General features: G+C 48.2%; 1 protein-coding gene across 2 annotated transcripts in view; it reads left to right on the top strand.

Moving 5' to 3' along the window:
- The window catches only part of LOC106609608 (exocyst complex component 4), a 260,309-nt gene that overhangs the window by 190,691 nt on the left and 42,642 nt on the right, over window positions 1–26,976 (top strand). For both annotated transcript variants that reach the window (XM_045722267.2, XM_045722266.2), the window contains exons 12-14: window positions 6,818–6,954; window positions 9,560–9,715; window positions 16,230–16,408. In XM_045722267.2, coding sequence (XP_045578223.1) covers window positions 6,818–6,954; window positions 9,560–9,715; window positions 16,230–16,408 — 472 coding nt within the window. The remainder of the gene's footprint in view (window positions 1–6,817; window positions 6,955–9,559; window positions 9,716–16,229; window positions 16,409–26,976) is intronic.

Here is a 26,976-nt window from a genome sequence, read left to right as displayed (position 1 = left end):
GTCTCCTGACCGTTGTGCAGGTCTGGTCCACAACTACAGAAAACGTTTGGTTGAGGTTGTTGCTGCCAAAGGAGGGTCAACCAGTTATTAAATCCAAGGGTTCACATACTTTTTCCACCCTGCACTGTGAATGTTTACATGGTGTGTTCAATAAAGACATGAAAACGTATAGTTGGTTGTGTTATTAGTATAAGCAGACTGTGTTTATCTATTGTTGTGACCTAGATGAAGATCAGATCAAATTTGATGACCAATTTATGCAGAAATCTAGGTATTTCCAAAGGGTTCATATACTTTTTCTTGCCACTGTATATATCTCAATATATCAACGTGTTATCCTACCTCTTTCAGGTAATTAATGTAATGCAGTATTAGCCTTATATTTAGCTAATGAATGATGGGTAATGCGTAAGCTTCTAATTTACAGCCTTTGTCTCTTGGGCAATATGCACCTGCACTCCGCTGGCTTCTCTCCTTAATAAAACACCCCTTAGCTCTTGCTGTCCCAGGAAAACATAGCCTAGAATTGCTTGACGGATGTTTTTATAAGTATTTCTTATACTAATTGAATATTTGAAGAGGGATGCAGGCTTGCTCTTGTCAGGTGAATGTTAAATACAGCAGCCAATAGAATAAATGGGGAGTTTGAAAGAACAGAGTGCGATGGTGGTAGGTTATAGCAGTTATTTGTTCAGATCAATAACCAGTCAACGTTCGTGAAGAGAAGTGAAAGCCGTCGGCAGCTTCTAGTGATTTGTTCTTGGGATGGAACATTTTCTAAAATACCGGGAAAATATTCAACCCTACTGTGCACATGCTGTTGGCTTGATCCATACATTATCCAAACCCTTTCATTAGTTCATCATGCATGAATGTATGTGAATAAGAATACAATACATGTTGGTCTTTTTCCAGTTACAGAGAGCTGAGGTTGTAAATAAGCATCTCTCTGTGAGGAACTATGACATTCCGCTCTCAATTTGTGCATCATTCCATTAGAGAAGTAGTTGGTTGGATGCATTCACTGATGTAAACACTAACAGCGGGTGCTGATTGGCTATGATCTGCACTTTAACTCGCCAGAGAGGCCTTTGATTTGACGTGATCGGAGGTGACAGCTTGTGATAGGTGTTTTCCACTCTTCTATGAAGAGGCCTCGAAGAAGCTTTTTTTAGTGACATTTCATTGTCATGTGACTGTTTACATCTTAAATGGCGCCCTATTCCCATTATATTGCACTACTTTTGACCAGGGCTCATAGGGTTCTGGTCAAAAGTAGTGCACTATGTAGGGGTTAGGGTGCCAATTGGACACAAACACTGAATCGTTCCTGTGAAGTGAACACCAATCCTCAAACAGGAGGGAGGGAGAGGGAGAGAAAGTTTATATTTCAATTTAGATTGAAGCAGGGCCGAACATGCCTAATGACATCCAGCCAAGGTTTGTTTGCAGAACTACTGCATATGTTATTTACAATTTACTGCGTGAGCACACGCACGCATACAGGCGTGGAACAAACACACATAGAAAGATAATCAACTCTTTTACAACCTTACACACCCACATATGCATGCGCACAAACACTGGAACAAACACGTATACAAAGAGAATCTACCCTTTCATAACCAAACACACAGCCCTCCCTCACTGGGGTAAAGGGGAGTCACACATGAGTAGGACAGCGTCTGGCAGATCATTCATCAACGTCAGCATGGCCTCACGCCTCTGAGACTCCCTCTTCACACGCCGGACGGCTCACATGCTTCTGCTACTTCAGTGTGTGTGTGTGTGTGTGTGTGTGTGTGTGTGTGTGTGTGTGTGTGTGTGTGTGTGTGTGTGTGTGTGTGTGTGTGTATGAGCGTGTTATTTGTGTTTGTAGGACCCTGCCTGCAGACTTGAATGTGGGGTGACACGAGTCACAGCCGACACAGGAGTCAGCGGTTTTGGGTCAGTGATGAGAGTGACCTGGCGGAACACACAGGGTTAAATGCTCTAGCCCTTTCCATCCATGGGGGCCGCCCCTCGATTAATGGGGAAACCCCCTGACCCGTTTCAGGGGCACGACTGAGCCCCTTTACAGCCCACTCCAGACCCCTCTACAATACCTTGAATGTGTGGATCTGTTCGTAACAGAGACAGGACAGCAGTACAGGGGTAGAAGATTTGGGATAGTTTCCATGTCAATTCAGACTGTACATTAATACCATTTTATTTGATCAATTCCACAGTTTCAGCAATATGGCAAGGCCTAGTAGTGGGCCGTTCAATAGAGAGCATCCACTGGGCAGACAGCAGTTCAACGTCTAGTTCTGATTTACATCTGGTTGAGTTGTCAACTAACGTGAATTCAAAGTGAAATCAACCAAAAATGACACCATGTCATTGGATTTCTGTTTTGCTAATCCAATCTGTTTTCCACATTGATTCAACGTCATCAAATAGATTTTTGGGGTTGAAATTACATTGAAACGACGTTGATTCAACCAGTTTTTGACCAGAGTGCATCATGGCAGCTTTAAGTTCCTTTCGCTATTTCACTCAGGACACCCTGATGCACTCAAGGTCCAACAATGCTCAATATGTCCTCTATCATCACAATCAGTGAGAGGAATGAGAGAAACTGTTCCTTAGATCACTCTCTTTATAGGAAGATGACTAGTGTACTATTATCACACTAGAGCTTCAAAGTCATCAAGGACACATCCCGCCACTTACGCCGGATACCTCCCCTGCTCTCGCCTGTGTTCTGGAGTGTTTACAACTCTAATAACTGCTATTATCACCTGCTCAGGCATTTCTATGGCGATACCACTGCATTAACGGCGGCAGCCAATGACACGACAGTCTGAGTGCTCACTGTGCACTCTTCATCATTAGCTCTCAGAGATGGGGCCTTTCACACTCTGACGGAATTTACGCCGGTAAATTGCTGAATTTCTAGACCCATTTTGTGTATCGCCGGCCTCAATTAAATTTGCTTTCAGCTAGGCTCCGACACAAAATAGAACAAAAAGAAGTGGAAAGTGCAAGTCAGCCATGTTTCACTGTGTTTGTGTGTGTGCTTTGGTTTTAATGCATTTGGTAGAGGAGTACTAGAGAGAGTGTGACTGTGAGGCTGTTGCTTAAAGCTAGAGTGTTTGTGGAAAGAGTTGTCAATAAAGTTGTCTCGTGGGAGAAGTTTCACCAGCCCCCAGAATGCATTTTGTCTCCTCCTCGTGTAACAGTTAAATAAGATGGAGAGGTCCCACTGTTGTCAAGACCTCTGTGAATTCTCTCTCTCTCTCTCTCCTTCTCTCAATCTGCGGCCCTTGATTACTTTTTAATGATATCTGCTGCTAAGACGAATGGCTATGTTAAATGAGCAGAATTAGACAAGGCGAGCGGAGCCAGAGCATTTGTTCCAGGAGTAATAGATCTGGGATCCATTGTTTACCATTCCTGACCTGCTGATATCCAGCCTCACTAACTCATAGTAGGAGAGAGAAAGAATAGTGGACTTAGTGTTTGAACACCAAGGAAAGAGAGAGAAAGAAAGAGAGAGGTCAAAAGGGAAAGATTTAATCGTTCATTCTTTTAAGTTTTTTAGCAGCTGAAGGTGATTTGATAGTGAAAGGTAACAGTTGTATGGCTGATTCATTGGAGTTGGCTTTAGTTCTTACCCAATAGCAGGATGGCCATCATCTCCTTGGCTCTCACAGCAACTCCTTCCATCGTCTCTGTGATGACAAATAGAGTCCTCTTCCTGGCTCCATCACACACTCACTGGGGGTTCTGGAGTCTCTGTGTGTGTACTGTGTGTGTACTGTGTGTGTTCGACTGTGCACGTGCCTGTACGTCTGCTTGTGTCTAGAAGTGCCAGCCCTCCCCTGCTGAGTGAATGGGTCCCTGCTCTCCTCTGTCAGGCTGGCAGGGGGCAATGGGACTGGGGGGGTCCCCTGGCGGAGTTTCATGACAGGGACCAGCCTTGTGGAGCTCTGGGTATGGGCAGCGCTACAGATCATTACCCCCCAGCAGGGAGAGGGACCAGGGGGCCAGCCAGTAGTCCCTTTAATCAGTACCTGCCCTGTTCAGGCCACTGCTGGTCCCTGCTGACTACACCCTGCCACTGTTGCCAGCTGGGCATCTTCAACAGTGTAAGAGTTGGTACAGCCAGCTGCCACTGCTAACCAATACTGCTGCTGCTTCTTACGCGCTTTGAAGAACTGTGCTACGTCTAAACTGGCGGTTAGCACTGCCGTGGCTAATGCTAGTGAGTTTCAATGGACCACTCCACTGTGTACGCTTGTATCGGTCTTTATCAAACTCACTTTGTCTTGGTCTAACCCACAAAAACAACTCACACACAAACCTTTGATGCTAAGAAATGCATTTGTATTGATAAAATACCAGATGAAATGAATGGACATTATAGAAAATAGTGAGAGAAGAAAAATAAGTAAATCATTCAAGTAAGAGCAAAGAAGATAGTTGTTCCTCACTGGTCACCAGTAGCCAGGGAAACGGGTGTCCTAATGACTGTACATACTGCCACTAGTATACACATCCACTCCCAATAGTATGTGTGTACAAATACAAGCATCTGTATACAAACTGTACTTTGACACCTTAAGAGTCATGATTTTAGTGTTTCATGAACATGGTGAGTCAGATCACTAGGGCCTGTACTCACAAAGCATCCCAGAGTAGGAGTGCTGATCTAGGTCCAGGTCCTTCCTGTCCATATCATCTGATTCTAGATCAGTACTCTGTTCTCAGTGGGTTTCCCTTTGTGTCTTACCTCTGCTATATCCTGTTGACATTTGGACCCACAAGGTGTTTCAGCTAACTGCCGTCCACAACATTATTTTGATTTTATTTTACCCGCCACCCTCCCTCATTGGACGACAACTTTATTTTCAATGCTCTTCTTATCTAGTGGCAAGAATGGACAGACCTGTTAAGAGGGGACGAAGAGAGGTCAACTTATATATCAGGTTTTATTTCAAAGACAGCGATGACAGTGTGTGAAGTCGGCTCTTATGGTGGTTTATGACATGCGTTATAACACTGCTGTGACAAAATAATATACACTATATATACAAAAGTATGTGGACACCCTTTTAAATTAGTGGATTTGGCTATTTCAGCCTCACCGATTGCTGACAAGTGCATTAGATCGTGCACACAGCCATGCACTCTCCATAGACAAACATTGGCAGTAGGATGGCCTTACTGAAGAGCTCAGTGACTTTCAGCATGGCACCGTCATAGGATGCCACCTTTCCAACAAGTCAGTGTATCAAATTTCTGCCCTGCTAGAGCTGCCCCGGGCAACTGTAAGTGCTGTTATTGTGAAGTGGAAACGTCTAGGAGCAACAACGGATCAGCCACGAAGTGGTAGGCCACACAAGCTCACAGAACGGGACCGCCGAGTGCTGAAGCGAGTAAATATCCTCTGTCCTTGGTTGCAACAGTCACTACCAAGTTCCAAACTGCCTCTGAAAGCAACGTCAACACAATAACTGGTTTCCATGGCAGAGCAGCCTAAGCTCACCGTGTGCAATGCCAAGCGTCGGCTAGAGTGGTGTAAAGCATACAATGACATTCTAGACGATTCTGTGCTTCCAACTTTGTGGCAACAGTTTGCGGAAGGCCCTTTCCTGTTTCAGCATGACAGTGCCCCCGTGCACAAAGCGAGGGCCATACAGAAAAGGTTTGTCGAGATCAGTGTGGAAGAACTTGACTGGCTTGCGCAGAGCCCTGACCTCAACCGCATTGAACAACTTTGGGATGAATTAGAACGCCGACTGCGAGCCAGGCCCCGCAGCAATGTTCCAACATCCAGCAAAGGGGGGACTAACTCCATAATAATGCTCATGATTTTGGAATGAGATGTTCGACGAGCAGATGTCCAAATACTTCTGGTCATGTAGTGTAGGTCTGTGGCAGTGGTGTCAAGTTAGGTAGGTGTGTGTGTGTGTTGAAGTGTCTGCTTCCGTCCTGCTATTTGTAACACTACTCTGGCTAACCTGTAATGACTGTAGTTTTGTCAGAGCTCGCTGGGGATCTTGTCATGCGTGTAGGCATAGGTACACACCTACACACACACTCACCTGATCTCTCTCTCTCTCACACACACCTCCTGCCACTCCTCTGACACGGTGGTATATCGTTGACAATGACAAGCTCCCAACAGCATCCAGTCCCTGACAGGAGAATAATAGTCATTGTATTAGATTGGTTGCTTGCTGACGGCTTTGCACATCGGACAGGAGAGACTTGACAGTCCCACTCCTCAACACTGGTGTTACACTGCATCTGCTCTCCTTCTGGTGGCTGTAAGGAGATACTGCATCCCAAATGGCACCATATTCCCTATATAGTGTACTACCTTTGTCCAGAGCCCTGGGACCTGGTCAAAAGTAGTGCACTATATAGGGAATAGGGTGTCATTTGGGACTCAGTGATATGTTTCCTGGTTAAGGGAGGACAAGGGAGTGGCTGAATTACAAGGATCACTGGGCTCAGAGCTGAGGCGACAGTGACAGTTTTGTGGTTGAAATGAAACATGTTATGTGGGATGAGGTTAGGACTCTTTCACATTGTCAAACCACAATATGTCTCATATTTATTTCTTTATTTGATATATAATTTGAACTGCGTTCTTTTTTATAATGAGAACAAAGAGCAAAACATAGTTTCACTCGTGTCTATAAGTATTAACAGCTGAAACATATTCTCTACCTCCATGTAAGGAGCTTTATTAGTTCTGCCTGAAATGAAACATTTCATGTATAATTCTGAATGTATTAAGCCTGTATTTGTGTGTCCTCTCCAGAGCACAGTAGTAGTGGAGAAGTCCATCCAGGACCTGATGACTCTGATGCAGGACCTGAGTGCCTACTCCAACCAGTTCCTGGAGATGGTCTGTGACAAGCTGAAGGAGTACAAGGAGGTCTGCAACACCTCATACAGGTAAGAGTTAGACTGACTCAGGACCAGCTGAAGGAGAACAAGGAGGTCTGCAACACCTCATACAGGTAAGAGTTAGACTGACTCAGGACCAGCTGAAGGAGTACAAGGAGGTCTGCAACACCTCATACAGGTAAGAGTTAGACTGACTCAGGACCAGCTGAAGGAGTACAAGGAGGTCTGCAACACCTCATACAGGTAAGAGTTAGACTGACTCAGGACCAGCTGAAGGAGTACAAGGAGGTCTGCAACACCTCATACAGGTAAGAGTTAGACTGACTCAGGACCAGCTGAAGGATAACAGGGAGGTCTGCAACACCTCATACAGGTAAGAGTTAGACTGACTCAGGACCAGCATGAGGAAAGTGGTTCCTCTCTTCCTTGCTAGAAGGTATAGAAACTCAAACTGTCAGTTTGTTCTGCTTGAGTGTATATTGGACTTCAGCAGTGCTCTCTCTGACACACCCTCACACCTGTGCTGTGCTTGTCTTCATCTGGCTGAACCCCAGGCTTAGGTTTAGGCTGACCTATGTGCAGATGGAGAACCAGCGCTCTGCCGCCCCTCCTCTACCCCCCAATCCTCTACTCCCTTCCTCTACCCCCAAATCCTCTACTCCCATCCTCTACCCCCAAATCCTCTACCCCCAAATCCTCTACTCCCATCCTCTACCCCCCAATCCTCTACTCCCTTCCTCTACCCACCAATCCTCTACTCCCATCCTCTACCCCCCAATCCTCTACTCCCATCCTCTACCCCCAATCCTCTACTCCCTTCCTCTACCCCCATCCTCTACTCCCTTCCTCTACCCCCCAATCCTCTACTCCCATCCTCTACCCCCCAATCCTCTACTCCCATCCTCTACCCCCCAATCCTCTACTCCCATCCTCTACCCCCATCCTCTACTCCCTTCCTCTACCCCCCATCCTCTACTCCCTTCCTCTACCCCCCATCCTCTACTCCCTTCCTCTACCCCCCAATCCTCTACTCCCATCCTCTACCCCCCATCCTCTACTCCCATCCTCTATACCCCCATCCTCTACTCCCTTCCTCTACCCCCCATCCTCTACTCCCTTCCTCTACCCCCCAATCCTCTACTCCCATCCTCTACCCCCCATCCTCTACTCCCATCCTCTACCCCCCATCCTCTACTCCCTTCCTCTACCCCCCATCCTCTACTCCCTTCCTCTACCCCCCAATCCTCTACTCCCATCCTCTACCCCCCATCCTCTACTCCCATCCTCTACCCCCATCCTCTACTCCCTTCCTCTACCCCCCATCCTCTACTCCCTTCCTCTACCCCCCAATCCTCTACTCCCATTCTCTACCCCCCATCCTCTACTCCCTTCCTCTACCCCCCATCCTCTACTCCCTTCCTCTACCCCCCATCCTCTACTCCCTTCCTCTACCCCCCATCCTCTACTCCCTTCCTCTACCCCCCCATCCTCTACTCCCTTCCTCTACCCCCCAATCCTCTACTCCCTTCCTCTACCCCCATCCTCTACTCCCTTCCTCTACCCCCCAATCCTCTCCTCCCTTCCTCTACCCCCCATCCTCTACTCCCTTCCTCTACCCCCATCCTCTACTCCCTTCCTCTACCCCCATCCTCTACTCCCTTCCTCTACCCCCCAATCCTCTACTCCCTTCCTCTACCCCCCAATCCTCTACTCCCTTCCTCTACCCCCCAATCCTCTACTCCCATCCTCTACCCCCCAATCCTCTACTCCCTTCCTCTACCCCCCATCCTCTACTCCCTTCCTCTACCCCCCATCCTCTACTCCCTTCCTCTACCCCCCAATCCTCTACTCCCATCCTCTACCCCCCAATCCTCTCCTCCCTTCCTCTACCCCCCATCCTCTACTCCCTTCCTCTACCCCCCAATCCTCTACTCCCTTCCTCTACCCCCCAATCCTCTACTCCCTTCCTCTACCCCCCAATCCTCTACTCCCATCCTCTACCCCCCAATCCTCTACTCCCTTCCTCTACCCCCCATCCTCTACTCCCTTCCTCTACCCCCCATCCTCTACTCCCTTCCTCTACCCCCATATCCTCTACCCCCCATCCTCTACTCCCTTCCTCTACCCCCATATCCTCTACCCCTCCGTCCTCTACCCCTCTGTCCTCTACCCCCATATCCTCTACCCCTCCGTCCTCTACCCTCTACCTCTCCTCTACCCCTCCGTCCTCTACCCTCTACCTCTCCTCTACCCCTCTACCTCTCCTCTACCCTCTACCTCTCCTCTACCCCTGTACCCTCTACCCCTCCTCTACCCCTCTACCCTCTACCTCTCCTCTACCCCTCTACCCTCCACCTCTCCTCTACCTCTCCTCTACCCCTGTACCCTCTACCCCTCCTCTACCCCTCTACCTCTCCTCTACCCCTCTACCCCTCTACCTCTCCTCTCACCTGACTAGGTGTTACTCCCTCTATGGGTGTGGAAACACTGTGCCTCAGCTGCCTGCTGTGTTGATGGGTGGTTCTGTGGACTCAAGCACTGATCCAGCTAAGCAGTTATCCTCATGCAGGCAATTTGTCTCCATCCACCCTCATGCTATGCTGTCTGTCTGTACTATACAGTTGATGATCTCTCTCTGTCCTGTGTGTCCCAGGGGCATAGTCCAGTGTGAGGAGAAGCTGACCATCAGTGCGTCGTGGTCTAAGGACGAGGACATCAGCCGACTGCTCCAGTCTCTGCCCAACTGGGCTAACATGGCCCAGCCCAGACAGCTCCGACAGAAGAGAGAGGACGAGGAGGACTTCACCAGGTCACACACAAACACACAGAACAGTATCCTCACCCCCTCCACCCTAACACAAACACACAGAACAGTATCCTCACCCCCTCCACCCTAACACAAACACACAGAACAGTATCCTCACCCCCTCCACCCTAACACAAACACACAGAACAGTATCCTCACCCCCTCCACCCTAACACAAACACACAGAACAGTATCCTCACCCCCTCCACCCTAACACAAACACACAGAACAGTATCCTCACCACCCCTCCACCCTAACACAAACACACAGAACAGTATCCTCACCACCCCTCCACCCTAACACAAACACACAGAACAGTTTCCTCACCACCCCTCCACCCTAACACAAACACACAGAACAGTATCCTCACCACCCCTCCACCCTAACACAAACACACAGAACAGTATCCTCACCCCCTCCACCCTAACACAAACACACAGAACAGTATCCTCACCCCCTCCACCCTAACACAAACACACAGAACAGTTTCCTCACCTCCCCTCCACCCTAACACAAACACACAGAACAGTATCCTCACCACCCCTCCACCCTAACACAAACACACAGAACAGTTTCCTCACCACCCCTCCACCCTAACACAAACACACAGAACAGTATCCTCACCACCCCTCCACCCTAACACAAACACACAGAACAGTATCCTCACCCCCTCCACCCTAACACAAACACACAGAACAGTTTCCTCACCACCCCTCCACCCTAACACAAACACACAGAACAGTTTCCTCACCACCCCTCCACCCTAACACAAACACACAGAACAGTATCCTCACCCCCTCCACCCTAACACAAACACACAGAACAGTTTCCTCACCTCCCCTCCACCCTAACACAAACACACAGAACAGTTTCCTCACCTCCCCTCCACCCTAACACAAACACACAGAACAGTTTCCTCACCTCCCCTCCACCCTAACACCAACACACAGAACAGTATCCTCACCACCCCTCCACCCTAACACAAACACACAGAACAGTATCCTCACCACCCCTCCACCCTAACACAAACACACAGAACAGTATCCTCACCTCCCCTCCACCCTAACACAAACACACAGAACAGTATCCTCACCCCCTCCACCCTAACACAAACACACAGAACAGTATCCTCACCCCCTCCACCCTAACACAAACACACAGAACAGTATCCTCACCCCCTCCACCCTAACACAAACACACAGAACAGTATCCTCACCCCCTCCACCCTAACACAAACACACAGAACAGTATCCTCACCCCCTCCACCCTAACACAAACACACAGAACAGTATCCTCACCACCCCTCCACCCTAACACAAACACACAGAACAGTATCCTCACCCCCTCCACCCTAACACAAACACACAGAACAGTATCCTCACCCCCTCCACCCTAACACAAACACACAGAACAGTATCCTCACCCCCTCCACCCTAACACAAACACACAGAACAGTATCCTCACCCCCTCCACCCTAACACAAACACACAGAACAGTTTCCTCACCCCCTCCACCCTAACACAAACACACAGAACAGTTTCCTCACCTCCCCTCCACCCTAACACAAACACACAGAACAGTTTCCTCACCTCCCCTCCACCCTAACACAAACACACAGAACAGTTTCCTCACCTCCCCTCCACCCTAACACCAACACACAGAACAGTATCCTCACCTCCCCCTCCACCCTAACACAAACACACAGAACAGTATCCTCACCTCCCCCTCCACCATAACACAAACACACAGAACAGTATCCTCACCTCCTCCACCCTAACACAAACACACAGAACAGTATCCTCACCCCCTCCACCCTAACACAAACACACAGAACAGTATCCTCACCACCCCTCCACCCTAACACAAACACACAGAACAGTATCCTCACCACCCCTCCACCCTAACACAAACACACAGAACAGTATCCTCACCTCCCCTCCACCCTAACACAAACACACAGAACAGTATCCTCACCCCCTCCACCCTAACACAAACACACAGAACAGTATCCTCACCCCCTCCACCCTAACACAAACACACAGAACAGTATCCTCACCCCCTCCACCCTAACACAAACACACAGAACAGTATCCTCACCACCCCTCCACCCTAACACAAACACACAGAACAGTATCCTCACCTCCCCTCCACCCTAACACAAACACACAGAACAGTTTCCTCACCTCCCCTCCACCCTAACACAAACACACAGAACAGTTTCCTCACCTCCCCTCCACCCTAACACAAACACACAGAACAGTATCCTCACCTCCCCCTCCACCCTAACACAAACACACAGAACAGTATCCTCACCTCCCCCTCCACCCTAACACAAACACACAGAACAGTATCCTCACCTCCCCTCCACCCTAACACAAACACACAGAACAGTATCCTCACCCCCTCCACCCTAACACAAACACACAGAACAGTATCCTCACCCCCTCCCTCCACCCTAACACAAACACACAGAACAGTATCCTCACCACCCCTCCACCCTAACACAAACACACAGAACAGTATCCTCACCACCCCTCCACCCTAACACAAACACACAGAACAGTTTCCTCACCACCCCTCCACCCTAACACAAACACACAGAACAGTATCCTCACCACCCCTCCACCCTAACACAAACACACAGAACAGTATCCTCACCCCCTCCACCCTAACACAAACACACAGAACAGTATCCTCACCCCCTCCACCCTAACACAAACACACAGAACAGTTTCCTCACCTCCCCTCCACCCTAACACAAACACACAGAACAGTATCCTCACCACCCCTCCACCCTAACACAAACACACAGAACAGTATCCTCACCCCCCTCCACCCTAACACAAACACACAGAACAGTTTCCTCACCACCCCTCCACCCTAACACAAACACACAGAACAGTTTCCTCACCACCCCTCCACCCTAACACAAACACACAGAACAGTATCCTCACCCCCTCCCTCCACCCTAACACAAACACACAGAACAGTATCCTCACCCCCTCCACCCTAACACAAACACACAGAACAGTATCCTCACCACCCCTCCACCCTAACACAAACACACAGAACAGTATCCTCACCCCCTCCACCCTAACACAAACACACAGAACAGTATCCTCACCCCATCCACCCTAACACAAACACACAGAACAGTATCCTCACCCCCTCCACCCTAACGCAAACACACAGAACAGTATCCTCACCTCCTCCACCCTAACACAAACACACAGAACAGTATCCTCACCTCCCCTCCACCCTAACACAAACACACAGAACAGTATCCTCACCCCCTCCACCCTAACACAAACACACAGAACAGTATCCTCACCCCCTCCCTCCACCCTAACACAAACACACAGAACAGCATCCACACCACCCCTCCACCCTAACACAAACACACAGAACAGTATCCTCACCACCCCTCCACCCTAACACAAACACACAGAACAGTATCCTCACCACCCCTCCACCCTAACACAAACACACAGAACAGTATCCTCACCACCCCTCCACCCTAACACAAACACACAGAACAGTATCCTCACCCCCTCCCTCCACCCTAACACAAACACACAGAACAGTATCCTCACCCCCTCCCTCCACCCTAACACAAACACACAGAACAGTATCCTCACCCCCTCCCTCCACCCTAACACAAACACACAGAACAGTATCCTCACCCCCTCCCTCCACCCTAACACAAACACACAGAACAGTATCCTCACCCCCTCCCTCCACCCTAACACAAACACACAGAACAGTATCCTCACCCCCTCCCTCCACCCTAACACAAACACACAGAACAGGAAGGAGGGAACCAAATCATTTGGGAGGAGAAGGTGGGTCATTCTTATTGACAGTGCTTTCAACGTGTGCTGTCTTCAGGATGGATGCTCACCGGCCTGGAATTGTAAAGTAAATAAATCAATGAATGGGTGATGGATTTAAATGCAAGGAGAATCTTTTAGGCTTTTATATTTGAGTCACAGCCACAGACATTTTCAACCTTCTTTGGAGGGATTAGGGGCTCCATGTCTGGCAACCCAGCTCTCCTTTTGATCACGCTGCAGTAATAAGGTCCCTGCTTGGAACAAGTCATTCAGTTCTTCCTGCTCTCTTTCATTCTCTGTTTTCTCTCTCACTTTCTTTCTTTCTCTCTCTCTTTCGAGTTTTGATATTGAAGTGAATTCACCAAGGCTGCTGGTCGGTAGGATATTCTTTGCTGTGTTCTCCTCAAGGCTGTGTTCTCCTCGAGGCTGTGTTCTCCTCAAGGCTGTGTTCTCCTCAAGGCTGTGTTCTCCTCAAGGCTGTGTTCTCCTCAAGGCTGTGTTCTCCTCAAGGCTGTGTTCTCCTCAAGGCTGTGTTCTCCTCAAGGCTGTGTTCTCGTCAAGGCTGTGTTCTCCTCAAGGCTGTGTTCTCCTCAAGGCTGTGTTCTCCTCAAGGCTGTGTTCTCCTCAAGGCTGTGTTCTCCTCAAGGCTGTGTTCTCCTCAAGGCTGTGTTCTCCTCAAGGCTGTGTTCTTGTCAAGTGTCTGCCAGCATGTGTGAAGTCTGAAACGTCACATTGCCTTAAAATAGAGCTCTCTCTCTTTCTTTCTTTCTTTCTTTCTCACACACACACACACACACACACACACACACACACACACACACACACACACACACACACACACACCCTATACATGCACTCTGAGTTCAGTCTTTTTTCTCTCTCTCCTCTTTCTACCCACCCAGCCCTTACTATGACATCTCTCTCACCTTCCCTCTCTATCTGCTCCTGCTCCAGTTACTAGCTTGTCATTGGGCCTGTGGTGACTGAACTAAGTTAGTCAGTCAGTCCTAAATCAAAGTAAAGGTCATTACTGGAAGCCCAAGCCTCATTGAGATGCATGCTGGAGTTGATGTGACTGGTCTGTCTGTCCGTCCAGGGTCCAGCTCCACATGGTGCCAGCCGTCCTCTGTGCAGGGGACCGTGGGATTGTTATTACAGTCGTCGTCCCCCCCCCATCCCCCAATCCTCCTCACCCCCAATAAATGTCCTTCTCCTTTTCACTATCCTCCTGCCTTCCACTACTGTCCTCTCCTTCATTCTAGGGAATCCTTATCTGGAACTGTTGGCAGGTTTTAAGCCCCTACTCTTAATGCACGACCCATATCCAGAAGAGAAACCCTTCTCTCTCTACCCTGGTCCCAGAGCTTCCCATCTCCTATTGGCATTATGAAGCCAAACAATGACCAAAGGATTTGGAAAGATGGTACAAACATATCTGGGACCAGGCTCGCCCTTGTTTGAATATTAGGCACTTAGTTCAAACAGATCTGGGACCAGGCTAGCCCTTGTTTGAATATCAGGCAGTTAGTTCAAACAGATCTGGGACCAGGCTAGCCCTTGTTTGAATATTAGGCACTTAGTTCAAACAGATCTGGGACCAGGCTAGCCCTTGTTTGAATATTAGGCACTTAGTTCAAACAGATCTGGGACCAGGCTAGCCCTTGTTTGAATATTAGGCAGTTAGTTCAAACAGATCTGGGACCAGGCTCGCCCTTGTTTGAAGATCAGGCAGTTAGTTCAAACATATCTGGGACCAGGCTAGCCCTTGTTTGAATATTAGGCACTTAGTTCAAACAGATCTGGGACCAGGCTAGCCCTTGTTTGAATATTAGGCAGTTAGTTCAAACAGATCTGGGACCAGGCTAGACCTTGTTTGAAGATCAGGCAGTTAGTTCAAACAGATCTGGGACCAGGCTAGCCCTTGTTTGAATATCAGGCAGTTAGTTCAAACATATCTGGGACCAGGCTAGCCCTTGTTTGAATATTAGGCACTTAGTTCAAACAGATCTGGGACCAGGCTAGCCCTTGTTTGAATATTAGGCACTTAGTTCAAACAGATCTGGGACCAGGCTAGCCCTTGTTTGAAGATCAGGCAGTTAGTTCAAACAGATCTGGGACCAGGCTAGACCTTGTTTGAATATTAGGCACTTAGTTCAAACAGATCTGGGACCAGGCTAGCCCTTGTTTGAATATCAGGCAGTTAGTTCAAACAGATCTGGGACCAGGCTAGACCTTGTTTGAAGATCAGGCAGTTAGTTCAAACAGATCTTGGACCAGGCTAACCGTTGTTTGAAGATCAGGCAGTTAGTTGAAACAGATCTGGGACCAGGCTAAGCTTCGTTTGAAGATCAGGCAGTTAGAACTAACTACTCTCATGACCATTTTAGAACCTGTCTAGAACGTACCACATTGACTGATTTTGTCTAATAGACCTTTTTTCATTCCCTCTCTCCTCCTCCATTTCCTCTCTCCTCCTCCATTCCCTCTCCTCCTCCTCCATGTCCTCTCTCCTCCTCCATGTCCTCTCTCCTCCTCCATGTCCTCTCTCCTCCTTCATGTCCTCTCTCCTCCTCCATTCCCTCTCTCCTCCTCCATTCCCTCTCCTCCTCCTCCATTCCCTCTCCTCCTCCATGTCCTCTCTCCTCCTCCATTTCCTCTCTCCTCCTCCATTCCCACTGATCCAGGGCGGCGTTTGCCAAGGAGTCAGAGGTGCTGACGGGTAACCTGGGTGACAAGCTGATCCCGCAGAACGAGATCCTGCGTGACGTGAGCGACCTGAAGACCCTGGCCAACCTGCAGGAGAGCATGGAGTGGCTGTCCTCCAGACTCAAAGGCTTCTTCATCAACCTGCCCCACGCTGCCAGTGAGTATACACGCACCCACGCAGAGGCAGGCAGGCATACACACACACCTTATGGCTTCCATTCATGCAGGGCTGGTGGGGTGTGCGTGGGGAGGGGTGCGGGGGTGAGGTGTGTGTGTGGACTGAAGGACTGCTTGTTCAACACCTGTCCTACACAGCCAATGAATGAACAGTATACAACACAAGCAGAGGTTCCATATTGCTAACATGTCTAACGTTTTGTTCTAATGACTGTACATACTGCCACTAGTATACACATCCACTCCCAATGTATATGTACACACACTGTAGTCTGACACCTTAAGAGTCATGATTAGTAGCAGTAGCTGAAGTTATTTATTCTCTCAGACACACACACACACACACACACACACACACACACACACACACACACACACACACACACACACACACAGCAGTAGTTTTCCTCTCTGTCATTAAGAGTTTGTCTGAGTGAATGACCTAATTAGAGCCAGGTAGGAGAGCCTCCAGACACACACACCACTTTATCCACGCTCTAATTAGTCCTGGAAGTGTGTGTGGTTTGTTTCAGAACTGTCAAATAACTTTTACTCACTGTCTTTACAGAGACCTCATTTATCAGTCATCATGGCTGTGTGTTCCATTGTCATCAGCAGGCTGAGGATGTTTCTGATCTTGTAGTCCAACTCTTATGGTGGTGTGCCCATACAGATAGAATATCATTCTAATTGTGCCATCCTTCAATATGTAATCACAACCTTGATGGTGATGCTCAGACCACACTCAGAAGGGTTCAGAACACACACGCACACACACACACACACACACACACACACACACACACACACACACACACACACACACACACACACACACACACACACACACGTAAAAAGGACACAGCCCATCTTAAGCTCAGCGTTGTGATCACCTGTTCCAGAGCATGAAAGTGACTGAGTTCTTCCTCTGTTGCGTCCCATGTCACCTCTTTCATTATACACCTTTAAAAGTTCCCATTTCCTCTGTGAACTTCCCCTTTCAGAACGACTTAAATGAGGGATTTTCTTTCTTTTGTTTTTTTTTAGGGGGGGGGGGGGGTAGTAGGAGACTGTCGGAGCGCTGTTCCTTCCTCCTCGGCAGCTCAGATAAGAATTCAATAAGAGAACGGGCGGCGAACGTGGCATAATTATCATTAATTCTGCCGAGTGGCATTAATGGAGTGTGTTTTATCGTGGCGGGACAGCCACAGTATTGTTCATTATTTAGTGTTTGCCTAGGTTGATGGGGCTCGGCGCGGGATGGCGGAGGGAGAGAAAAAAAACCTCCCTTCTTCTTATCTCTCCGTTTCCCCCTTCTTCCCTAAATTGGATTTCATATTACAGAGGTAGTCAGGTATGGACAAGTCATTTTCTTTCTCTTGTCTTCCTCGACTCGTACACGTTTTCTTCTCTCTCTCTCTGCGGTGTGATGGCCGTGCTAGATGAAGGAATCTTTCAGTCGGGCCGGCTGTCCTTTGGAGTGTGGCGAGGTCCTGTAGCAACCATGTTCCTCCACGGTAGTGGAACGAATGAACGACCTTGAGACAGACAGGACCAGAGTCATAGAGTTTAGTCATTGAGGTTTCTACCAAAAGCATTACGATACATAAAGCGTTTACGTGAAACCACATCACTTGATTGATTTAATGTATTGGATAATTAACAATCAACATTACATACATTAAACACCAAGCTTATTTCCGTCATTGTCCTCCTCATTCTCTGATAGGGCTGTTTCAGGCAGGAAGTGTGGGACTGCGGTGTCATTGTCCTTCCTGTGTGTTTCAGTTGGAGCGTTGTTTAAAAGAGGAGGGCAGAGCACTATGGAGGGATATTAGTGCCAACAGATGTATTGTGAATGAAATCATAGTATGTCCAACAGTTATGGGTCTTACTAACAGGGGACTGGCGTAAGCGGAGTCAGTGTGTAATCTGTGAACTACCATATACAGCTGGTACAGTACGCTGATGCTCTGCAATACTGGCTACATTACAGCTGACTGTTAATCTATCAGCCAAGTTATTTACAGAACCAACATCGGCCCCCCAAAGGAGTGGCGCTACGGTCTAAGGCACTGCATCTCAGTGCTAGAGGCGACACTACAGACCCTGGTTCGATTCCAGGCTGTCCCAATCACAACCGACCGTGATTGGGAGTCAGATAGGGCGGCGCACATTTGGCCCAGCGGCATCTGGGTTTGGCCGGTGTAGGCCGCCATTGTAAATAAAAATTGGTTCTTAACTGACTTGCCTAGTTAAATATAGGTTAAATAAAACATTTAAAAGGACAATGCTAGGATAATGCCCAGCCTCGTATGCAGGAGGTAGATCGACCCAGAGAAATCAGTCTAAGATGGACATTTCCTATAATCACCTCCCAATGTCTGTGGCTGGGCTGCATCTGTCAAGCAAGCAAGCAAGCAAGCGCACACGCAGGCACGCGCACACACACACACAGAGAGACACACACAGAGACAGGGATAAGGCAGGGAGAAGATTAGCATGATAAATACACACTGCCTCTGTCAAGATGCTGCTGAATCTTAATTTAATCTTCATTTGATTAAACAATCGTTTGTGTATGGTGTGTGTGGGGTATGTGTGTTTGATATGACAGAGAGACAGCGGTCATCCAGTGTGTGTGTGTACTCTAATGGTGATTGGCCGTGAGGGTGGCAAGGGCGAGGGTCTTATCGCCCATCTGGACGCCTAATCCTCTCAGACAATATGTACCTGAGTTGACACACACACACACACACACACACACACACACACACACACACACACACACACACACACACTGAGGGCACCTGCCAATGTGATGGCCGCTTTCTGCTGGGAACAGCTGTGTGTGTATGTTTCTAGAAACTGGATCTGCAGGCATGTCTGTCTGTCTAGCTATCTGTCTGTCCTGTCTGTCCTGTCTGACTGTCTGTCTGTCATGTCTGTCTGGCTGTCCTGTCTCTCTGACTCATGTCTGTCTAACTGTCATGTCTGTCATGTCTGTCTGTCTGGCTGTCCTGTCTGTCTGACTAATGTCTGTCTGACTGTCATGTCTGTCTGGCTGTCCTGTCATGTCATGTCTGTCATGTCTGACTGTCTGTCATGTCTGTCATGTCTGTCTGGCTGTCCTGTCTGTCTGACTCATGTCTGTCTAACTGTCATGTCTGACTGTCTGTCATGTCTGTCATGTCTGTCTGACTGTCCTGTCTGTCTGACTCATGTCTGTCTAACTGTCATGTCTGTCATGTCTGTCATGTCTGTCTGGCTGTCCTGTCTGTCTGACTCATGTCTGTCTAACTGTCATGTCTGACTGTCTGACTGTCTGTCATGTCTGACTGTCTGACTGTCTGTCATGTCTGTCATGTCTGTCTGGCTGTCATGTCTGTCATGTCTGTCATGTTTGTCTGTCATGTCTGACTGTCTGTCATGTCTGTCTGACTGTCCTGTCTTTCATGTGTTTTAATGTTTCATTCATCTGTTTGTTTGAGTGAGTGTTTATTTTTTATATAAACTGGGTGGTTCGAGCCCTGAATGCTGATTGGCTGACAGCTGTGGTATATTTAAGCAAAAAGCCTGAGGGGGTGTGGTATATGTCCAATATACCATGGCTAAGGGCTGTTCTTAAGCATGATGCAATGTGGAGTGCCTGGATACATTGGCCATATACCACAAACCCCAGATGTACCTTATTGCTATTATAAACTGGTTACCAACGTAATTAGAGCATTAAAAATAATTGTTATGTCATACCCGTGGTATACGCCCTATTATAAACTGGGTGGTTTGAGCCCTGGAGGCTGATTAGCTGACAGCCGTGGTATATCAGTCCTTATACCACAGGAATGACAAAACATGTATTTTTTTACTGCTCTAATTGGGGTGTTTGTGGTATATGGCCAATATACCACGGCTAAGGGCTGTGTCCAGGCACTCTGCAATGCGTTGTGCTAAAGAACAGTCCTTAGCCGTGGTATAATGGCCATATACCACACCTCCTCGTGTCTTATTGCTTAACTATGTTGCTATGTCTGTACATGTGCATCTTTATTTCTTCAATAGCTGCGTTCAGTGAGCAGTTGATGGGGATTATTTTAAAACAGGCCGACTGTAGTCTTGGTTCCAGTGTGTCTCGTGTGTGTGTGCCTGTGTGTGTGTGTGCCTGTGTGTGTGTGTGTGCCTGTGTGTGTCTCCAGCGATCTGCAGATCAGTTTCACGATTGCGTTAATTCAAATCCGAGGCAGCCATGCATCTCCTGCCTCCAGACAGCATGTACTCTAGATCTCAGTCCCAAATGGCACCCTACTCCCTACATCAGGGGTAGATAGTACCCTACTCCCTACATCAGGGGTAGATAGTACCCTACTCCCTACATCAGGGGTAGATAGTACCCTACTCCCTACATCAGGGGTAGATAGTACCCTACTCCCTACATCAGAGGTAGATAGCACCCTACTCCCTACATCAGGGGTAGATAGTACCCTACTCCCTACATCAGAGGTAGATAGTACCCTACTCCCTACATCAGAGGTAGATGGTACCCTACTCCCTACATCAGAGGTAGATAGTACCCTACTCCCTACATCGAGGTAGATAGTACCCTACTCCCTACATCGGGGTAGATAGCACCCTACTCCCTACATCGGGGTAGATAGCACCCTACTCCCTACATCAGAGGTAGATAGCACCCTACTCCCTACATCAGAGGTAGATAGCACCCTACTCCCTACATCAGAGGTAGATAGTACCCTACTCCCTACATCAGTGGTAGATAGTACCCTACTCCCTACATCAGGGGTAGATAGCACCCTACTCCCTACATCAGAGGTAGATAGCACCCTACTCCCTACATCAGAGGTAGATAGTACCCTACTCCCTACATCAGAGGTAGATAGTACCCTACTCCCTACATCAGGGGTAGATAGTACCCTACTCCCTACATCAGTGGTAGATAGTACCCTACTCCCTACATCAGAGGTAGATAGTACCCTACTCCCTACATCAGGGGTAGATAGTACCCTACTCCCTACATCAGGGGTAGATAGCACCCTACTCCCTACATCAGAGGTAGATAGCACCCTACTCCTTACATCAGAGGTAGATAGTACCCTACTCCCTACATCAGAGGTAGATAGTACCCTACTCCCTACATCAGGGGTAGATAGTACCCTACTCCCTACATCAGTGGTAGATAGTACCCTACTCCCTACATCAGAGGTAGATAGTACCCTACTCCCTACATCAGGGGTAGATAGTACCCTACTCCCTACATCAGGGGTAGATAGTACCCTACTCCCTACATCAGGGGTAGATAGTACCCTACTCCCTACATCAGAGGTAGATAGTACCCTACTCCCTACATCAGAGGTAGATAGTACCCTACTCCCTACATCAGAGGTAGATAGTACCCTACTCCCTACATCAGAGGTAGATAGCACCCTACTCCCTACATCAGAGGTAGATAGTACCCTACTCCCTACATCAGAGGTAGATAGTACCCTACTCCCTACATCAGGGTAGATAGTACCCTACTCCCTACATCAGGGGTAGATAGTACCCTACTCCCTACATCAGGGGTAGATAGTACCCTACTCCCTACATCAGAGGTAGATAGTACCCTACTCCCTACATCAGGGGTAGATAGTACCCTACTCCCTACATCAGAGGTAGATAGCACCCTACACCCTACATCAGAGGTAGATAGTACCCTACTCCCTACATCAGAGGTAGATAGTACCCTACTCCCTACATCAGGGTAGATAGTACCCTACTCCCTACATCAGGGGTAGATAGTACCCTACTCCCTACATCAGGGGTAGATAGTACCCTACTCCCTACATCAGAGGTAGATAGTACCCTACTCCCTACATCAGGGGTAGATAGTACCCTACTCCCTACATCAGGGGTAGATAGTACCCTACTCCCTACATCAGGGGTAGATAGTACCCTACTCCCTACATCAGAGGTAGATAGTACCCTACTCCCTACATCAGGGGTAGATAGTACCCTACTCCCTACATCAGGGGTAGATAGTACCCTACTCCCTACATCAGAGGTAGATAGCACCCTACTCCCTACATCAGAGGTAGATAGTACCCTACTCCCTACATCAGTGGTAGATAGTACCCTACTCCCTACATCAGGGGTAGATAGCACCCTACTCCCTACATCAGAGGTAGATAGTACCCTACTCCCTACATCAGAGGTAGATAGTACCCTACTCCCTACATCAGGGGTAGATAGTACCCTACTCCCTACATCAGAGGTAGATAGTACCCTACTCCCTACATCAGAGGTAGATAGTACCCTACTCCCTTCATCAGAGGTAGATAGTACCCTACTCCCTACATCAGGGGTAGATAGTACCCTACTCCCTACATCAGTGGTAGATAGTACCCTACTCCCTACATCAGAGGTAGATAGTACCCTACTCCCTACATCAGAGGTAGATAGTACCCTACTCCCTACATCAGGGGTAGATGGTACCCTACTCCCTACATCAGAGGTAGATAGTACCCTACTCCCTACATCAGAGGTAGATAGTACCCTACTCCCTACATCAGAGGTAGATAGTACCCTACTCCCTACATCAGGGGTAGATAGTACCCTACTCCCTACATCAGAGGTAGATAGTACCCTACTCCCTACATCAGAGGTAGATAGCACCCTACTCCCTACATCAGGGGTAGATAGCACCCTACTCCCTACATCAGAGGTAGATAGTACCCTACTCCCTACATCAGAGGTAGATAGTACCCTACTCCCTACATCAGGGGTAGATAGTACCCTACTCCCTACATCAGTGGTAGATAGTACCCTACTCCCTACATCAGAGGTAGATAGTACCCTACTCCCTACATCAGGGGTAGATAGTACCCTACTCCCTACATCAGGGGTAGATAGTACCCTACTCCCTACATCAGAGGTAGATAGTACCCTACTCCCTACATCAGAGGTAGATGGTACCCTACTCCCTACATCAGAGGTAGATAGTACCCTACTCCCTACATCGAGGTAGATAGTACCCTACTCCCTACATCGGGGTAGATAGCACCCTACTCCCTACATCGGGGTAGATAGCACCCTACTCCCTACATCAGAGGTAGATAGCACCCTACTCCCTACATCAGAGGTAGATAGTACCCTACTCCCTACATCAGTGGTAGATAGTACCCTACTCCCTACATCAGGGGTAGATAGCACCCTACTCCCTACATCAGAGGTAGATAGTACCCTACTCCCTACATCAGAGGTAGATAGTACCCTACTCCCTACATCAGGGGTAGATAGTACCCTACTCCCTACATCAGTGGTAGATAGTACCCTACTCCCTACATCAGAGGTAGATAGTACCCTACTCCCTACATCAGGGGTAGATAGTACCCTACTCCCTACATCAGGGGTAGATAGCACCCTACTCCCTACATCAGAGGTAGATAGCACCCTACTCCCTACATCAGGGGTAGATAGTACCCTACTCCCTACATCAGTGGTAGATAGTACCCTACTCCCTACATCAGAGGTAGATAGTACCCTACTCCCTACATCAGGGGTAGATAGTACCCTACTCCCTACATCAGGGGTAGATAGTACCCTACTCCCTACATCAGAGGTAGATAGTACCCTACTCCCTACATCAGAGGTAGATAGTACCCTACTCCCTACATCAGAGGTAGATAGTACCCTACTCCCTACATCAGAGGTAGATAGTACCCTACTCCCTACATCAGAGGTAGATAGTACCCTACTCCCTACATCAGGGGTAGATAGTACCCTACTCCCTACATCAGAGGTAGATAGTACCCTACTCCCTACATCAGAGGTAGATAGCACCCTACTCCCTACATCAGAGGTAGATAGTACCCTACTCCCTACATCAGGGGTAGATAGCACCCTACTCCCTACATCAGAGGTAGATAGTACCCTACTCCCTACATCAGAGGTAGATAGTACCCTACTCCCTACATCAGAGGTAGATAGTACCCTACTCCCTACATCAGTGGTAGATAGTACCCTACTCCCTACATCAGAGGTAGATAGTACCCTACTCCCTTCATCAGAGGTAGATAGTACCCTACTCCCTACATCGGGGTAGATAGTACCCTACTCCCTACATCAGTGATTGTCCTCTGGTCCTGGAGGACCGCTGCCAGTTAATGTTCTTGATTTAACCGACCTGGAAGAGCAGGTGTGTATAATTTAGGCAATCACTGAACTGATCAATTATCTCAGTTGGTCAGGTATGAAGCCTAGTTGGAACAAAATCCTGCTGAAGCTGTGACACTCCAGGAACAGGGTTGGCTACCCCGGCACCAAGTAGTGGACTTCTCTTGACCTGATCCGTATGGGCCCTGGTCAAAAGGAGTGCACTATATAGGGAATGGGTTGCCGTTTAGGACGTATCTAACTGTAGCTGTGCTGCGCTCCGCTGCTCAACTCTCTGTAATGAGGTACTATAGAACCATGCTGTCCTGGGGGAGAGTTGTTCTTTGACCGCAGCTTCTTTTTGCAAGCATAGGCAGGATTTTGGAGTTGGGGGGGATTTGCCTGTGAGGTGGAGACAGGAGGAGGGAGGATGAGGAGGGGGGATTTTTTACCTTGACCTAAGCAAGTGGTGTGCTGCTTCCTCTAGCAGTAGGAGTATTGGCATAATCAGTGTTCTACTTTCTTTTTCCAACACACAATACAAGCCTGTACATCTCTAATGGTTCCCTTGATACCTTGAATACTTTTACCTTTCTGTTGTACACATGCATGTCTAGTGATTTATTCACTGTCTTTATTTCTCACATACTTCCATGCTGTCTCTCAGGCATACATTAGCTTAGACACATCCCATCTCTCTCTCTCCCTCATCATTCTCTTTCCCTCTATCTCTGTTTCTCTCTCTCTCTGTCTCTCTCTATCTTCATCCCACCCTCCTTCCATCCTTCTCTCTCATCTCTCTCCCCTTCCATTCCCCTATCCCTCTCTCTCTCTCTCTCTCTCTCTCTCTCTCTCTCTTGCTCTCTCTCTCTCTACCTTCATCCCACCCTCCTTCCATCCTTCTCTCTCCCCCCTTCCAGTCCCCTATCTCTCCCTCTCTCGCTCCTCTCCTTCCATCCTTATCTCTCTCATCTCTCTCCCCTTCCCCTCTCTCTCTCCCCTCCTTCCATCCTTCTCCCCACTCTTTCTCCTCTCTTTCTCCTCTCTCCTCCCCACCTGTCTGTCCCGTTCCACACACAGAATAATTAACACCAGCCCTATGCATCATTCATGACTTCACTCCACCCCTCCAGGATAAACCCTCCCTCTCTTCTTCTTCCCTTTCTCTTCCTCCTCTCTGCTGGAGGTCTGGAAAGAGCAGACCGACGAGTCAATGGAAAGTTCTGCACCACATTGAACTGGTTCAGACAGGAGGCATCAACTCATAGTTGTTTCTTTCATGTTCTCTCTCTTTGTTCTCTGTTAGCTTTCCTGTCATTGACCAGCCAGAGCACTAGAGTATTTATCCTGTGTGTGTGTGTGTGTGTGTGTGTGTGTGTGTGTGTGTGTGTGTGTGTGTGTGTGTGTGTGTGTGTGTGTGTGTGTGTGTGTGTGTGTGGTGTGTGTGTGTGTGTGTGTGGCCATTGATCTGCCCCCCGTCTCTCCCTTAATGTGTGCCACCCTCATCTCCTGCAGATGGCAAGGAACAGACGCCTCCCTTAGATGGGATTGGAAAATAATTGGATAAGCACTACACACTATACAGTACACACACACTACACACTCACACAAACACGCATAAACAAAAACACACATATATTTACAAAGACCTCACATACTAGGAAAGAGAGAGAGAGACCGACGGAGAGAGAGAGAGACCGACGGAGAGAGAGAGAGACCGACGGAGAGAGAGAGAGACCGACGGAGAGAGAGAGAGACCGACGGAAAGAGAGAGAGACCGACGGAGAGAGAGAGACCGACGGAGAGAGAGAGACAGATCCAAAGAGATTAGAGAGGGAAAGTTGACATAGATGGGAGGTATGGAAGGCTGTCAGTCAGAAGGAGCGAAAGTTCCTCTGTTCCTGCCTCTAAATTGGTGGCCCCATGCCGTGGAGTCTTGATCGCATCATCAAAGTGTGACAGACTGAGAGGCGTACTGTGTTCCCCTGGTGAGACCTCCTGCTGTTAGGCCTTCCTCCCCAGAGCTGCCAAAGACATTATGTGAAATGCACTGGAGGAAACACACAATGCAGTTACTTTAACACTAACACACACAGATGTTTACACACACACACACACACACACACACACACACATATACAGGTGTTTACACACAACATACACACACACAGGCGTTTACATACATACACACACACAGGCATTTACACAACACACACAGCACAGGCATTTGCACACAACATACACACGCCGTGGCACACAAACAAGCTCTCACAGTCTTACATCAGAATTAATGTGGTTTGCGAAGTTCTACACCTGAAATGTCAAAATGTTTAGGGTTAAGTTTAGGCATCAACTCTGGATTCTGAAGGTTAAACATTAACTCTGAATGGTTAAGGTAAGGGT

Source organism: Salmo salar, chromosome 07, assembly GCF_965601325.2.
Source record: "Salmo salar chromosome 07, fSalSal1, whole genome shotgun sequence".
Taxonomy (NCBI): domain Eukaryota; kingdom Metazoa; phylum Chordata; class Actinopteri; order Salmoniformes; family Salmonidae; genus Salmo; species Salmo salar.
This window is presented reverse-complemented; position numbering and strand designations above follow the sequence as displayed.